Genomic DNA, 17,573 nt, shown 5'->3' with positions numbered 1-17,573 from the left:
TAAACCATTTGTCATTGTTCATTAATCCATGTGACTCGTTATATAAACCATTTGTCCTTGTTATTATGACTTGTTTTGTGAACCATTTTTCCTTGTTCATTAGTCCTTGTGACTCGTTGTGTGAACCATTTGTCCTTGTTCATTAGTCCTTGTGACTCGTTGTGTAAACTATTTGTCCTTGTTCATTAGTCTTTGTGACTCGTTGTGTGAACCATTTGTCTTTGGTATTGTGACTTGTTGTGTGAACCATTTTTCCTTGTTCATTAGTTCTTGTGACTCATTGTGTGAACCATTTGTCCTTGTTCATTAGTCCTTGTGACTGCTGTGTAAACTATTAGTCCTTGTTCATTAGTCCTTGTGACTCGTTGTGTGAACTATTTGTTTTTGTTTATTAGTCCTTGTAACTCTTTATGTTAACCATTTGTCTTTGTGACTCGTTGTGTAAATCATTTGTCCTTGTTCATTAATCCATGTGACTCGTTATATAAACCATTTGTCCTTGTTATTATGACTTGTTTTGTGAACCATTTTTCCTTGTTCATTAGTCCTTGTGACTCGTTGTGTGAACCATTTGTCCATGTTTATTAGTCCTTGTGACTTGTTGTGTAAACCATTTGTCCTTGTTATTGTGACTTATTGTGTGAACCATTTTTCCTTGTTCATTAGTCCTTGCGACTCGTTGTGTGAACCATTTGTCCTTGTTCATTAATCCTTGTGACTCGTTGTGTAAACCATTTGTCCTTGTTCATTATTCCTTGTGACTCGTTGTGTGAACCACTTGTCCTTGTCCATAAGTCCTTGTAACTCGTTATGTTAACCATTTGTCTTTGTGACTCGTTGTGTAAACCATTTATCCTTGTTCATTAGTCCATGAGACTCGTTGTGTGAACCATTTGTCCTTGTTCAATAGTGCTTGTGACTGTTGTGTAAACTATTTGTCCTTGTTCATTAGTCCTTGTGACTCATTTTGTGAACCATTTGTCCTTGTTTAATAGTCGTTGTAACTCGTTATGTTAACCATTTGTCCTTGTGACTCGTTGTGTGAACCATGTGTCCTTGTTCATTAATCCTTGTGACTTGTTGTGTAAACTATTTGTCCTTGTTCATTAGTCCTTTTGACTCGTTGTGTGAACCACTTGTCCTATTTGTCCTTGTTCATTAGTCCTTGTGACTCGTTGTGTGAATCACTTGTCCTTGTTCATTAGTCCTTGTAACTCGTTATGTTAATCATTTGTCTTTGTGACTCATTGTGTAAACCATTTGTCCTTGTTCATTAGTCCGTGTGACTCGTTGTGTGAACCATTTGTCCTTGTTCATTAGTCTTTATGACTCATTGTTTGAACCATTTGTCCTTGTTCATTAGTCCTTGTGACTCGTTGTGTAAACTATTTGTCCTTCTTCATTAGTCCTTGTGACTCGTTGTGTGAACCATTTGTCCTTGTTCATTAGTCCTTGTGACTGATGTGTAAACTATTAGTCCTTGTGACTCGTTGTGTGTACTATTTGTCCTTGTTTATTAGTCTTTGTAACTCCTTATGTTAACCATTTGTCTTTGTGACTTGTTGTGTAAACCATTTGTCCTTGTTCATTAATCCATGTGACTCGTTATATAAACCATTTGTCCTTGTTATTATGACTTGTTTTGTGAACCATTTTTCCTTGTTCATTAGTCCTTGTGAGTCGTCGTGTGAACCATTTGTCCTTGTTCATTAGTCCTTGTGACTCGTTGCGTAAACTATTTGTCCTTGTTCATTAGTCTTTGTGACTCGTTGTGTGAACCATTTGCCCTTGTTATTGTGACTTGTTGTGTGAACCATTTTTCCTTGTTCAATAGTTCTTGTGACTCGTTGTGTGAACCATTTGTCCTTGTTCATTAGTCCTTGTGACTCGTTTTGTGAACCATTTGTCGTTGTTCATTAGTCCTTGTGACTCGTTGTGTGAACCACTTGTCCTTGTTCATAAGTCCTTGTAACTCGTTATGTTAACCATTTGTCTTTGTGACTCGTTGTGTAAACCATTTGTCCTTGTTAATTAGTCCATGTGATTCGTTGTGTGAACCATTTGTCCTTGTTCATTAGTCTTTGTGACTGTTGTGTAAACTATTTGTCCTTGTTCATTAGTCCTTGTGACTCGTTTTGTGAACCATTTGTCCTTGTTCAATAGTCATTGTAACTCGTTATGTTAACTATTTGTCCTTGTGACTCGTTGTGTGAACCATTTGTCCTTGTTCATTAGTCCTTGTGACTCGTAGTGTAAACTATTTGTCCTTGTTCATTAGTCTTTGTGACTCGTTGTGTGAACCATTTGTCCTTGTTATTGTGACTTGTTGTGTGAACCATTTTTCGTTGTTCATTAGTTCTTGTGACTCGTTGTGTGAACCATTTGTCCTTGTTCATTAGTCCTTGTGACTCGTTTTGTGAACCATTTGTCGTTGTTCAATAGTCGTTGTAACTCGTTATGTTAACCATTTGTCCTTGTGACTCGTTGTGTAAACCATTTGTCATTGTTCATTAGTCCATGTGAATCATTGTGTGAACCATTTGTCCTCGTTTTTTAGTCCTTGTGACTCGTTGTTTAAACCATTTGTCCATGTTTATTAGTCCTTGTGACTTGTTGTGTAAACCATTTGTCCTTGTTATTGTGACTTCTTGTGTGAACCATTTTTCCTTGTTCATTAGTCCTTGCGACTCGTTGTGTGAACCAATTGTCCTTGTTCATTAATCCTTGTGACTCGTTGTGTAAACCATTTGTCCTTGTTCATTAGTCCTTGTGACTCGTTGTGTGAACCACTTGTCCTTGTTCATAAGTCCTTGTAACTCGTTATGTTAACCATTTGTCTTTGTGACTCGTTGTGTAAACCATTTGTCCTTGTTCATTAGTCCATGTGACTCGTTGTGTGAACCATTTGTCATTGTTCATTAGTCCTTGTGATTGTTGTGTAAACTATTTGTCCTTGTTCATTAGTCCTTGTGACTCGTTTTGTGAACCATTTGTCCTTGTTCAATAGTCGTTGTAACTCGTTATGTTAACCATTTGTCCTTGTGACTCGTTGTGTGAATCATTTATCTTTGTTAATTTATCCTTGTGACTTGTTGTGAAACTATTTGTCCTTGTTCATTAGTCCTTGTGACTCGTTGTGTGAACCACTTGTCCTTGTTCATTAGTCCTTGTAACTCGTTATGTTAACCATTTGTCTTTGTGACTCGTTGTGTAAACCATTTGTCCTTGTTCATTAGTCCATGTGACTCGTTGTGTGAACCATTTGTCCTTGTTCATTAGTCCTTGTGACTGTTGTGTAAACTATTTGTCCTTGTTCATTAGTCCTTGTGACTCGTTTTGTGAACCATTTGTCCTTGTTCAATAGTCGTTGTAACTCGTTATGTTAACCATTTGTCCTTGTGACTCGTTGTGTGAACCATTTGTCTTTGTTAATTAATCCTTGTGACTTGTTGTGAAACTATTTGTCCTTGTTCATTAGTCCTTGTGACTCGTTGTGTGAACCACTTGTCCTTGTTCATTAGTCCTTGTAACTCGTTATGTTAACCATTTGTCTTTGTGACTCATTGTGTAAACCATTTGTCCTTGTTCATTAGTCCATGTGACTCGTTGTGTGAACCATTTGTTCTTGTTCATTAGTCCTTATGACTCATTGTTTGAACCATTTGTCCTTGTTCATTAGTCCTTGTGACTCGTTGTGTAAACTATTTGTCCTTTTTCATTAGTCCTTGTGACTCGTTGTGTGATCCATTTGTCCTTGTTCATTAGTCCTTGTGACTGCTGTGTAAAATATTAGTCCTTGTTCATTAGTCCTTGTGACTCGTTGTGTGAACTATTTGTTTTTGTTTATTAGTCCTTGTAACTCTTTATGTTAACCATTTGTCTTTGTGACTCGTTGTGTAAACCATTTGTCCTTGTTCATTAATCCATGTGACTCGTTATATAAACCATTTGTCCTTGTTATTATGACTTGTTTTGTGAACCATTTTTCCTTGTTCATTAGTCCTTGTGACTCGTTGTGTGAACCATTTGTCCATGTTTATTAGTCCTTGTGACTTGTTGTGTAAACCATTTGTCCTTGTTATTGTGACTTATTGTGTGAACCATTTTTCCTTGTTCATTAGTCCTTGCGACTCGTTGTGTGAACCATTTGTCCTTGTTCATTAATCCTTGTGACTCGTTGTGTAAACCATTTGTCCTTGTTCATTAGTCCTTGTGACTCGTTGTGTGAACCACTTGTCCTTGTCCATAAGTCCTTGTAACTCGTTATGTTAACCATTTGTCTTTGTGACTCGTTGTGTAAACCATTTGTCCTTGTTCATTAGTCCATGAGACTCGTTGTGTGAACCATTTGTCCTTGTTCATTAGTGCTTGTGACTGTTGTGTAAACTATTTGTCCTTGTTCATTAGTCCTTGTGACTCGTTTTGTGAACCATTTGTCCTTTTTCAATAGTCGTTGTAACTCGTTATGTTAACCATTTGTCCTTGTGGCTCGTTGTGTGAACCATGTGTCCTTGTTCATTAATCCTTGTGACTTGTTGTGTAAACTATTTGTCCTTGTTCATTAGTCCTTGTGACTCGTTGTGTGAACCACTTGTCCTTGTTCATTAGTCCTTGTGACTGATGTGTAAACTATTAGTCCTTGTGGCTCGTTGTGTGAACTATTTGTCCTTGTTTATTAGTCCTTGTAACTCCTTATGTTAACCATTTGTCTTTGTGACTTGTTGTGTAAACAATTTGTCCTTGTTCATTAATCCATGTGACTCGTTATATAAACCATTTGTCCTTGTTATTATGACTTGTTTTGTGAACCATTTTTCCTTGTTCATTAGTCCTTGTGAGTCGTTGTGTGAACCATTTGTCCTTGTTCATTAGTCCTTGTGACTCGTTGCGTAAACTATTTGTCCTTGTTCATTAGTCTTTGTGACTCGTTGTGTGAACCATTTGCCCTTGTTATTGTGACTTGTTGTGTGAACCATTTTTCCTTGTTCATTAGTTCTTGTGACTCGTTGTGTGAACCATTTGTCCTTGTTCATTAGTCCTTGTGACTCGTTTTGTGAACCATTTGTCGTTGTTCATTAGTCCTTGTGACTCGTTGTGTGAACCACTTGTCCTTGTTCATAAGTCCTTGTAACTCGTTATGTTAACCATTTGTCTTTGTGACTCATTGTGTAAACCATTTGTCCTTGTTCATTAGTCCATGTCACTCGTTGTGTGAACCATTTGTCCTTGTTCATTAGTCTTTGTGACTGTTGTGTAAACTATTTATCCTTGTTCATTAGTCCTTGTGACTCGTTTTGTGAACCATTTGTCCTTGTTCAATAGTCATTGTAACTCGTTATGTTAACTATTTGTCCTTGTGACTCGTTGTGTGAACCATTTGTCCTTGTTCATTAGTCCTTGTGACTCGTTGTATAACTATTTGTCCTTGTTCATTAGTCTTTGTGACTCGTTGTGTGAACCATTTGTCCTTGTTCATTAGTCCTTGTGACTCGTTTTGTGAACCATTTGTCGTTGTTCAATAGTCGTTGTAACTCGTTATGTTAACCATTTGTCCTTGTGACTCGTTGTGTAAACCATTTGTCATTGTTCATTAGTCCATGTGACTCATTGTGTGAACCATTTGTCCTCGTTTTTTAGTCCTTGTGACTCGTTGTTTAAACCATTTGTCCATGTTTATTAGTCCTTGTGACTTGTTGTGTAAACCATTTGTCCTTGTTATTGTGACTTCTTGTGTGAACCATTTTTCCTTGTTCAATAGTCCTTGCGACTCGTTGTGTGAACCAATTGTCCTTGTTCATTAATCCTTGTGACTCGTTGTGTAAACCATTAGTCCTTGTTCATTAGTCCTTGTGACTCGTTGTGTGAACCACTTGTCCTTGTTCATAAGTCCTTGTAACTCGTTATGTTAACCATTTGTCTTTGTGACTCGTTGTGTAAACCATTTGTCCTTGTTCATTAGTCCATGTGACTCGTTGTGTGAACCATTTGGCATTGTTCATTAGTCCTTGTGACTGTTGTGTAAACTATTTGTCCTTCCTTGTTCATTTGTCCTTGTGACTCGTTTTGTGAACCATTTGTCCTTGTTCAATAGTCGTTGTAACTCGTTATGTTAACCATTTGTCCTTGTGACTCGTTGTGTGAATCATTTGTCTTTGTTAATTAATCCTTGTGACTTGTTGTGAAACTATTTGTCCTTGTTCATTAGTCCTTGTGACTCGTTGTGTGAACCACTTGTCCATGTTCATTAGTCCTTGTAACTCGTTATGTTAACCATTTGTCTTTGTGACTCATTGTGTAAACCATTTGTCCTTGTTCATTAGTCCATGTGACTCGTTGTGTGAACCATTTGTCCTTGTTCATTAGTCCTTATGACTCATTGTTTGAACCATTTGTCCTTGTTCATTAGTCCTTGTGACTCGTTGTGTAAACTATTTGTCCTTGTTCATTAGTCTTTGTGACTCGTTGTGTGAACCTTTTGTCCTTGTTATTGTGACTTGTTGTGTGAACCATTTTTCCTTGTTCATTAGTTCTTGTGACTCGTTGTGTGAACATTTGTCCTTGTTAATTAGTCCTTGTGACTCGTTTTGTGAACCATTTGTCGTTGTTCAATAGTCGTTGTAACTCGTTATGTTAACCATTTGTCCTTGTGACTCGTTGTGTAAACCATTTGTCCTTGTTCATTAGTCCATGTGATTCATTGTGTGAACCATTTGTCCTCGTTTTTTAGTCCTTGTGACTCGTTGTTTAAACCATTTGTCCATGTTTATTAGTCCTTGTGAATGTCGTGTAAACCATTTGTCCTTGTTATTGTGACTTGTTGTGTGAACTTGTTTTCCTTGTTCATTAGTCCTTGCGACTCGTTGTGGGAACCATTTGTCCTTGTTCATTAGTCCTTGTGACTCGTTGTGTAAACTATTTGTCCTTTTTCATTAGTCCTTGTGACTCGTTGTGTGAACCATTTGTCCTTGTTCATTAGTCCTTGTGACTGCTGTGTAAACTATTAGTTCTTGTTCATTAGTCCTTGTGACTCGTTGTGTGAACTATTTGTTTTTGTTTATTAGTCCTTGTAACTCTTTATGTTAACCATTTGTCTTGGTGACTCGTTGTGTAAACCATTTGTCCTTGTTCATTAATCCATGTGACTCGTTATATAAACCATTTGTCCTTGTTATTATGACTTGTTTTGTGAACCATTTTTCCTTGTTCATTAGTTCTTGTGACTCGTTGTGTGAACCATTTGTCCATGTTTATTAGTCCTTGTGACTTGTTGTGTAAACCATTTGTCCTTGTTAGTGTGACTTATTGTGTGAACCATTTTTCCTTGTTCATTAGTCCTTGCGACTCGTTGTGTGAACCATTTGTCCTTGTTCATTAATCCTTGTGACTCGTTGTGTAAACCATTTGTCCTTGTTCATTAGTCCTTGTGACTCGTTGTGTGAACCACTTGTCCTTGTCCATAAGTCCTTGTAACTCGTTATGTTAACCATTTGTCTTTGTGACTCGTTGTGTAAACCATTTTTCCTTGTTCATTAGTCCATGAGACTCGTTGTGTGAACCATTTGTCCTTGTTCATTAGTGCTTGTGACTGTTGTGTAAACTATTTGTCCTTGTTCATTAGTCCTTGTGACTCGTTTTGTGAACCATTTGTCCTTGTTCAATAGTCGTTGTAACTCGTTATGTTAACCATTTGTCCTTGTGACTCGTTGTGTGAACCATGTGTCCTTGTTCATTAATCCTTGTGACTTGTTGTGTAAACTATTTGTCCTTGTTCATTAGTCCTTGTGACTCGTTGTGTGAACCACTTGTCCTTGTTCATTAGTCCTTGTGACTGATGTGTAAACTATTAGTCCTTGTGACTCGTTGTGTGAACTATTTGTCCTTGTTTATTAGTCCTTGTAACTCCTTATGTTAACCATTTGTCTTTGTGACTTGTTGTGTAAACCATTTGTCCTTGTTCATTAATCCATGTGACTCGTTATATAAACCATTTGTCCTTGTTATTATGACTTGTTTTGTGAACCATTTTTCCTTGTTCATTAGTCCTTGTGAGTCGTTGTGTGAGCCATTTGTCCTTGTTCATTAGTCCTTGTGACTCGTTGCGTAAACTATTTGTCCTTGTTCATTAGTCTTTGTGACTCGTTGTGTGAACCATTTGCCCTTGTTATTGTGACTTGTTGTGTGAACCATTTTTCCTTGTTCATTAGTTCTTGTGACTCATTGTGTGAACCATTTGTCCTTGTTCATTAGTCCTTGTGACTCGTTTTGTGAACCATTTGTCGTTGTTCATTAGTCCTTGTGACTCGTTGTGTGAACCACTTGTCCTTGTTCATAAGTCCTTGTAACTCGTTATGTTAACCATTTGTCTTTGTGACTCGTTGTGTAAACCATTTGTCCTTGTTCATTAGTCCATGTGACTCGTTGTGTGAACCATTTGTCCTTGTTCATTAGTCTTTGTGACTGTTGTGTAAACTATTTGTCCTTGTTCATTAGTCCTTGTGACTCGTTTTGTGAACCATTTGTCCTTGTTCAATAGTCTTTGTAACTCGTTATATTAACTATTTGTCCTTGTGACTCGTTGTGTGAACCATTTGTCCTTGTTCATTAGTCCTTGTGACTCGTTGTGTAAACTATTTGTCCTTGTTCATTAGTCTTTGTGACTCGTTGTGTGAACCATTTGTCCTTGTTATTGTGACTTGTTGTGTGAACCATTTTTCCTTGTTCATTAGTTCTTGTGACTCGTTGTGTGAACCATTTGTCCTTGTTCATTAGTCCTTGTGACTCGTTTTGTGAACCATTTGTCGTTGTTCAATAGTCGTTGTAACTCGTTATGTTAACCATTTGTCCTTGTGACTCGTTGCGTAAACCATTGTCATTGTTCATTAGTCCATGTGACTCATTGTGTGAACCATTTGTCCTCGTTTTTTAGTCCTTGTGACTCGTTGTTTAAACCATTTGTCCATGTTTATTAGTCCTTGTGACTTGTTGTGTAAACCATTTGTCCTTGTTATTGTGACTTCTTGTGTGAACCATTTTTCCTTGTTCATTAGTCCTTGCGACTCGTTGTGTGAACCAATTGTCCTTGTTCATTAATCCTTGTGACTCGTTGTGTAAACCATTTATCCTTGTTCATTAGTCCTTGTGACTCGTTGTGTGAACCACTTGTCCTTGTTCATAAGTCCTTGTAACTCGTTATGTTAACCATTTGTCTTTGTGACTGGTTGTGTAAACCATTTGTTCTTGTTCATTAGTCCATGTGACTCGTTGTGTGAACCATTTGTCATTGTTCATTAGTCCTTGTGACTGTTGTGTAAACTATTTGTCCTTCCTTGTTCATTAGTCCTTGTGACTCGTTTTGTGAACCATTTGTCCTTGTTCAATAGTCGTTGTAACTCGTTATGTTAACCATTTGTCCTTGTGACTCGTTGTGTGAATCATTTGTCTTTGTTAATTAATCCTTGTGACTTGTTGTGAAACTATTTGTCCTTGTTCATTAGTCCTTGTGACTCGTTGTGTGAACCACTTGTCCTTGTTCATTAGTCCTTGTAACTCGTTATGTTAACCATTTGTCTTTGTGACTCATTGTGTAAACCATTTGTCCTTGTTCATTAGTCCATGTGACTCGTTGTGTGAACCATTTGTCCTTGTTCATTAGTCCTTATGACTCATTGTTTGAACCATTTGTCCTTGTTCATTAGTCCTTGTGACTCGTTGTGTAAACTATTTGTCCTTGTTCATTAGTCTTTGTGACTCGTTGTGTGAACCTTTTGTCCTTGTTATTGTGACTTGTTGTGTGAACCATTTTTCCTTGTTCATTAGTTCTTGTGACTCGTTGTGTGAACATTTGTCCTTGTTCATTAGTCCTTGTGACTCGTTTTGTGAACCATTTGTCGTTGTTCAATAGTCGTTGTAACTCGTTATGTTAACCATTTGTCCTTGTGACTCGTTGTGTAAACCATTTGTCCTTGTTCATTAGTCCATGTGATTCATTGTGTGAACCATTTGTCCTCGTTTTTTAGTCCTTGTGACTCGTTGTTTAAACCATTTGTCCATGTTTATTAGTCCTTGTGAATGTCGTGTAAACCATTTGTCCTTGTTATTGTGACTTGTTGTGTGAACCAGTTTTCCTTGTTCATTAGTCCTTGCGACTCGTTGTGGGAACCATTTGTCCTTGTTCATTAATCCTTGTGACTCGTTGTGTAAACCATTTGTCCTTGTTCATTAGTCCTTGTGACTCGTTGTGTGAACCACTTGTCCTTGTTCATAAGTCCTTGTAACTCGTTATGTTAACCATTTGTCTTTGTGACTCGTTGTGTAAACCATTTGTCCTTGTTCATTAGTCCATGTGACTCGTTGTGTGAACCATTTGTCCTTGTTCATTAGTCCCTGTGACTCGTTACTTAAACCATTTGTAACAAAGACTCATTGTGTAAATCATTTGTCCTTGTTCTTTAGTCCTTGTGACTCGTTGTGTGAACTATTTGTCCTTGTTCATTAGTCCTTATGACTCATTGTTTGAACCATTTGTCCTTGTTTATTAGTCCATATGACTCGTTGTGTGAACCATTTGTGAGTGAATCATTTTTCCTTGTTCATTAGTCCTTGTGACTCGTGCGAACCATTTGTCCTTGTTCATTAGTCCTTGTGACTCGTTGTGTAAACTGATATAGAATTAGTAGGTTTTAGGCAAATTCTATAGGTTAGAAATTATGCAGCGGAATTGTTATGATCTGACTGTGGAATTGACGTAAAAACAGCGAACTAAATAGGCAAACCGAAGGTAAAAACGTGAATTGACAAAAGAACAAGATAGATAAGTGAATCTCGCTCAATACCTCGCAAGGTAATCACTCGAAGCACTCAGGGTAACCTCGCAAGGCCTGGTTCGTGTATCTCGCAAGAATGATTTAATAAAGCATAAAATGGAAGTTTTATTGTATTTCATAATCAATATTATTAGGTTACAAGGCTTTAATTTATAGTAACCTAAAACCTAATCATACTTGGACAACAAGCAAACTAGTTTCCTTAACTAATTAGGAAACAAATAATCAAAAAGAACAACTAAGACTTGACTAGATTAGGAAATATTAGGCTTTCCTAATTTTATTTGTAATAGATTAATTAGCTAAATAATACTAATAATTTGGACCAGCTAGTACACCTACACGGTTGGATTAACCGTGCACTTCTGGGCCTTTATCCACCCAAGTGAGCATCGTCAAATAACTTGACCCAATCTTGAAGCCTTCGACCAAATGAGTTGCATTTCGATTAAGTAGCACTTCATTTTCAGTTTCCATCAATGCTCCTGCATCATTCTCTCCCTCTTTTTGAGAATTTGACCTCAAATTGTCGTCGTCGAGATATGGGGACAGGTCACCAACATTAAACGTTGCACTCACACCACCGTACTCACTTGGTAATTCCAACTTGTAAGCATTCGAACCGTAGCATTCTATGACCTTGAATGGGCCATCTGCTCGCGGCATCAACTTGTTCTTTCGCTTAGCTGGAAAACGCTCCTTCCTTAAATGAAGCCACACGAGATCCCCTACTTTGAACACGGGCTGTTTTCGATGCTTATTGGCCTTCTCTTTGTATTTAGCATTCGATTTCTCAATTTGGCCTCTCACTTGCTCACAAGTCCTTAGAAATGTAGCATGCCTCTCCTTTGCTTCAAAGCTCATAAGGTCTTTCTTCGGAATTGGAACTAGATCAATAGGCAAAAATGGATTAATGTCATACACAATTTCGAATGGAGCACGCCCGTAGTCACCGATGGAGTCCGGTTATACGCAAATTCAGCATGTGCAAGTTTAGTATCCCAATCCTTCGTAGTCTTGCTCACTAGGCCACGCAATAAACTCCCCAAAGTACGATTAGTGACCTCCGTCTGCCCATCTGTTTGAGGATGGTGCGAATCTTGAACAACAACTTTGTACCCATCAAACGCCATAAAGTCTTCCAAAAATAACTAAGGAACTTCACATCACGGTCTGAGACAATAGTAAGGGGAATACCGTGTAAACGAACTACCTCCTTATAGTACAAATCAAAGAACATTCGTAGCATCATCCGTCTTGTGACAAGGAATAAAATGAGCCATCTTTGAAAACCGATCAACAACAACCATGATCGAGTATTTACCCCTTTGTGTTCGTGGCAAACCAAGTATGAAATCCATGCTCACTTCGCTCCAAGGTCATGTTTTGGCACGTAAAAGGCGTGTCTGACCCTTTGACAAACGAGCTCTTTGCTTTCTGACACACAACGCACTTGCCCACAATTTCTTGGACATCCTTACTCATCTTGGGCCAATAGAAATGTTCACTTACAATGTCATAAGTCTTATTCGAACCGAAATGACCAGCCAAAGCTCCTCCGTGAGCTTCTCAAATAATCAACTCCTGAATGGACCCTTGTGGAATGCAAAGGCGATTTCCCTTAAACAAAAATCCGTCTTGCATTGTATAAAGTCCAAAGAGGTTCAATCACCTCTTTAGCAAACGCCGGATCAGCCTTGTATAATTCTTTAATATGCTCAAAACCCAACAATCTTGCATCTAATTCAACCAACAAACAAAGTGTCTTCGGATAACGCATCAGCTACAATATTAGAATTACCTGTTTTGTACTTGGATGAAAACGTGAATGATTGTAAAAACTCGACCCACTTCGCGTGCCTTATGTTCAATTTTTGCTGTCCATGAATATGTTTAAGAGCTTCGTGATCAGAATGTAGCACGAATGGTTTCGGACGCAAATAATGACTCCAATGCTCCAATGCTCGTACAATAGCATAAAACTCTTTGTCATAGGTTGAATAGTTCAGCCTTGCACCTCCAAGTTTCTCACTGAAATAAGCAATGGGTCGTTTCTCTTGGATCAACACGTCACCAATCCCAACGCCACTCGCATCACACTCGACTTCAAATAATTTCTCAAAGTTGGGCAGCGCTAAAACAGGTCCAGAACACAACTTTGTCTTCACTTCTTCAAATGCCTTTTGAGCACTCGGAGTCCAAACAAACTCCCCTTTCTTGGTTAGCTCAGTAATTGGAGCCAGGCTTGAATAGCTTCGACCTTGGATGGGTCCATGCTTACTCCTTCTTTTCCTACAATGTAACCAAGAAAAACAACACTTGACACCATAAAAGTGCACTTTTCGAGCTTACCATACAGCTTCTGCGTTCTCATGACTTCAAATACAGCTCTAAGATGGAACTTGTGCTCTTCTTCACTCTTGCTATAGATGAGAATGTCATCAAGATAGACAACAACAAACTTGTTAAGGAACGGCCTTAACACTTCATTCATGAGTCTCATAAACGAACTAGGTGCATTACACAATCCAAACGGCATGACAAGCCACTCATACAACCCCTGTTTCGTTTTGAAAGCGGTCTTCCACTCATCCCCTTCACGAATCCGCATTTGGTGGTAGCCACTCCTCAAATCCAGTTTAGAAAACACACATGAACCGGATAGCTCATCTAGCATATCATCAAGTCTTGGCATAGGAAAACGGTATTTAATAGTGATGTTATTCACGGCTCTGCTATCTATGCACATTCGCCAAGTTCCCTCTTTTTTGGTACCAAAAGAGCTGGTACAAAGACACGGACTCAAGCTTTCTTTCACATATCCTCTGTCTATCAGTTCTTGCACTTGTCTCTGTAATTCCTTAGCCTCTTCAGGATTACATCGATAGGCTGGTTTATTGGGTAACGCAGCCCCTGGAAGTAAGTCAATTTGGTGCTCAATCCCTCTCTTCGGTGGTAACCCATCGGGTAACTCGTCGGAAACACATCATCAACTCAACTAATAACTCCCGAATCCTCGCATCATTACTCTCCATTTTTGTCACCTCTCGAACAACCAATAGGTATCTTTGGTTCCCCTCGCGCCACAACCTCCTCGGCCTCGTTTGCATCTAAAAACAAACTGTCTTTTGCAATAGGTTTGTTATATTTGGTTGGTGACAATGGTTTCAAATGATACTTAGCTTTCCCTTTAGAAACAACATAAACATTACTTCGTCCGTCATGTTCCACCTTCCTATCATATTGCCACGGTCACCCGACAAAAAATATGGCGAGGCATTCATCGGGATTACGTCACATAATATCTCATCTTTATACGGTCCCAATTGCAAAGAAATTAAAGCCTGTTTCTTTACCATAACCCCATTATTCCCATCAAGCCAATGTAGTTTATATGGTTTAGGATGGTTCTTAGTAGGCAATTTCAGTTTAGCAACGACATCCTTAGCTATAACATTGGTACAAGAGCCACTATCAATAATAAGAGTGCAAATCTGGCATTTTTTACCTTACAACAGGAATGAAACAATTGCTCCCTTTGCTCGTGCTCGATTTGAGCAGCCTCGGTGTGGAGGTTTCTAAGCACCAATGCTCCTTTCTCCTCGTCACTGTAAGGCTCCACCTCATGTACTTCTTCCCCACCACTCTCATCTTCGACATCAATAGGCCCCGATTCGAATGCTGGGACAACGAAATTTGGAATTAAGTTAATCAATTCTTGAATTGTCAGAGCTTTCTTTTGCGGACATTCATTGGCAATGTGCCCATATCCCTGGCACTTGAAGCAACGCCTCAACCGTGTCTCCTTAGCTTCCACCACCGTGCCTTTTCCTTTATCTTTAGGATCCTCATGTCGTGGTTCCTTGCTACTAGATGTGGTAGTCGCGATTTCGAGTATGTGCTCGAATTCTTTGCATAGTCACGAGTATAGGACTTCTTGCTCTTATCCTGCTTCTCAAATTTAAGAGCCAATCTGCAAGCATCATCAAAGTTATCATAATGTTGAATTTCCACCCTTTGCGCCAAATTAGTGTTAAGACCACGAATAAATCGTGCAGTCCTCAACTCTTGCTTTTCCTCTAGATCACATACGATACTCATCTTTTCAAACTCATTTATGTAATCAGAGACACTTGAACTCTCTTGTGACAGAGATGTTAGTTTCAGATAATTGTCCTGCTCATAGTCTCTAGGAAGGAATCTCTTTGTGAGGTGCTTCTTGAGTTTCTCCCATGTTTCAATTTTTGGCTTCCTATCCTTCTTACGCTGCCTCTTCATGTTTTCGTACCACAAAGATGCGTATTTGGTCAATTTTAAGGTAGCCACCTTGAATTGCTTGTTTTCATCATAATTTTTGTACTCAAAGATCCTCTCTGCCTGACGAATCCAATCCAAGAATTTTTCAAAGATCTCCATCTCCGTTAAATTCGGGAATGTCGAGTTTCAGGCCTCTATCATCATCATTCCTTTTTTTGGTTGATTTTGGCTGTCCGTCATCTTGATTGATTGGGTGTCCGACTCACCCGTTCAATTTCTTCTTCTTTTTCCTCAAATCAGTAGCTATGCTCTTTACTACGTAAGAAATCGCCAATCTCTTGCCCTAATTGCATCCATATCTTCCTTCCATGGTTTATCTCCTTCTCCATTCACCATCTTCTCCCAAGACTGATTTATTAAGCAATAAATCAAAAACCTCACTCGTAACACTTTGATATAGAATTAGTAGGTTTTAGGCGAATTCTATAGGTTAGAAATTATGCGCAATGGAATTGTTATGATCTCTGATTTGTGGAATTGACGTAAAAACAGCGAACTAAATAGGCAAAAAGAAGGTAAAAACGTGAATTGACAAAAGAACAAGATAGATAAGTGAATCTCGCTCAATACCTCGCAAGGTAATCACTCGAAGCACTCAGGGTAACCTCGCAAGGCCTGGTTCGTGTATCTCCCAAGAATGACGAATAAAGCATAAAACTGGAAGTTTTATTGTATTTCTATGTCTGAATATTATTAGGTTACAAGGCTTTAATTTATAGTAACCTAAAACCTAATCATACTTGGACAACAAGCAAACTAGTTTCCTTAACTAATTAGGAAAAAAAATAATCAAAAAGAACAACTAAGACTTCAGCTAGGATTAGGAAATATTAGGCTTTCCTAATTTTATTTGTAATAGATTAATTAGCTAAATAATACTAATAATTTGGACCAGCTAGTACACCTACACGGTTGGATTAACCGTGCACTTCTGGGCCTTTATCCACCCAAGTGAGCATCGTCAAATAACTTGACCCAATCTTGAAGCCTTCGACCAAATGAGTTGCATTTCGACTAAGTAGCACTTCATTTTCAGTTTCCATCAATGCTCCTGCATCATAAACTATTTGTCCTTGATCATTAGTCCTTGTGACTCGTTGTGTGAACCATTTTTCCTTGTTATTGTGACTTATTGTGTGAACCATTTTTCCTTGTTCATTAGTTCTTGTGACTCGTTGTGTGAACCATTTGTCCTTGTTCATTAGTCCTTGTGACTGTTGTGTAAACTATTTGTCCTTGTTCATTAGTCCTTGTGACTCGTTGTGTGAACCACTTGTCCTTGTTCATTAGTCCTTGTAACTCGTTATGTTAACCATTTGTCTTTGTGACTCATTGTGTAAACCATTTGTCCTTGTTCATTAGTCCATGTGACTCGTTGTGTGAACCATTTGTCCTTGTTCATTAGTCCTTATGACTCATTGTTTGAACCATTTGTCCTTGTTCATTAGTCCTTGTGACTCGTTGTGTAAACTATTTGTCCTTCTTCATTAGTCCTTGTGACTCGTTGTGTGAACCATTTGTCCTTGTTCATTAGTCCTTGTGACTGCTGTGTAAACTATTAGTCCTTGTTCATTAGTCCTTGTGACTCGTTGTGTGAACTATTTGTCCTTGTTTATTAGTCCTTGTAACTCTTTATGTTAACCATTTGTCTTTGTGACTCGTTGTGTAAACCATTTGTCCTTGTTCATTAATCCATGTGACTCGTTATATAAACCATTTGTCCTTGTTATTATGACTTGTTTTGTGAACCATTTTTCCTTGTTCATTAGTCCTTGTGACTCGTTGTGTGAACCATTTGTCCATGTTTATTAGTCCTTGTGACTTGTTGTGTAAACCATTTGTCCTTGTTATTGTGACTTATTGTGTGAACCATTTTTCCTTGTTCATTAGTCCTTGCGACTTGTTGTGTGAACCATTTGTCCTTGTTCATTAATCCTTGTGACTCGTTGTGTAAACCATTTGTACTTGTTTATTAGTCCTTGTGACTCGTTGTGTGAACCACTTGTCCTTGTCCATAAGTCCTTGTAACTCGTTATGTTAACCATTTGTCTTTGTGACTCGTTGTGTAAACCATTTGTCCTTGTTCATTAGTCCATGAGACTCGTTGTGTGAACCATTTGTCCTTGTTCATTAGTGCTTGTGACTGTTATGTAAACTATTTGTCCTTGTTCATTAGTCCTTGTGACTCGTTTTGTGAACCATTTGTCCTTGTTCAATAGTCGTTGTAACTTGTTATGTTAACCATTTATCCTTGTGACTCGTTGTGTGAACCATTTGTCTTTGTTAATTAATCCTTGTGACTTGTTGTGAAACTATTTGTCCTTGTTCATTTGTCCTTGTGACTCGTTGTGTGAACCACTTGTCCTTGTTCATTAGTCCTTGTAACTCGTTATGTTAACCATTTGTCTTTGTGACTTATTGTGTAAACCATTT

At 38.3% G+C, this 17,573-nt stretch overlaps 1 protein-coding gene across 1 annotated transcript in view; it reads right to left on the bottom strand.

Annotated features, from left to right (window-relative positions):
* LOC141613826 (uncharacterized) overlaps positions 1–15,239 on the bottom strand; it is a 44,082-nt gene extending 28,843 nt beyond the window's left edge. The window contains exons 1-6 of the mRNA XM_074432571.1: positions 14,621–15,239; positions 14,410–14,504; positions 14,142–14,317; positions 13,181–13,246; positions 12,625–13,115; positions 11,344–11,710 (exon numbers count right to left, since the gene is read on the bottom strand). Coding sequence (XP_074288672.1) covers positions 11,344–11,710; positions 12,625–13,115; positions 13,181–13,246; positions 14,142–14,317; positions 14,410–14,504; positions 14,621–15,239 — 1,814 coding nt within the window. The remainder of the gene's footprint in view (positions 1–11,343; positions 11,711–12,624; positions 13,116–13,180; positions 13,247–14,141; positions 14,318–14,409; positions 14,505–14,620) is intronic.
* Positions 15,240–17,573: the final 2,334 nt, after the last annotated feature.

The sequence above is a fragment of the Silene latifolia genome, chromosome 11 (assembly GCF_048544455.1).
Source record: "Silene latifolia isolate original U9 population chromosome 11, ASM4854445v1, whole genome shotgun sequence".
Lineage (NCBI taxonomy): Eukaryota > Viridiplantae > Streptophyta > Magnoliopsida > Caryophyllales > Caryophyllaceae > Silene > Silene latifolia.
This window is presented reverse-complemented; position numbering and strand designations above follow the sequence as displayed.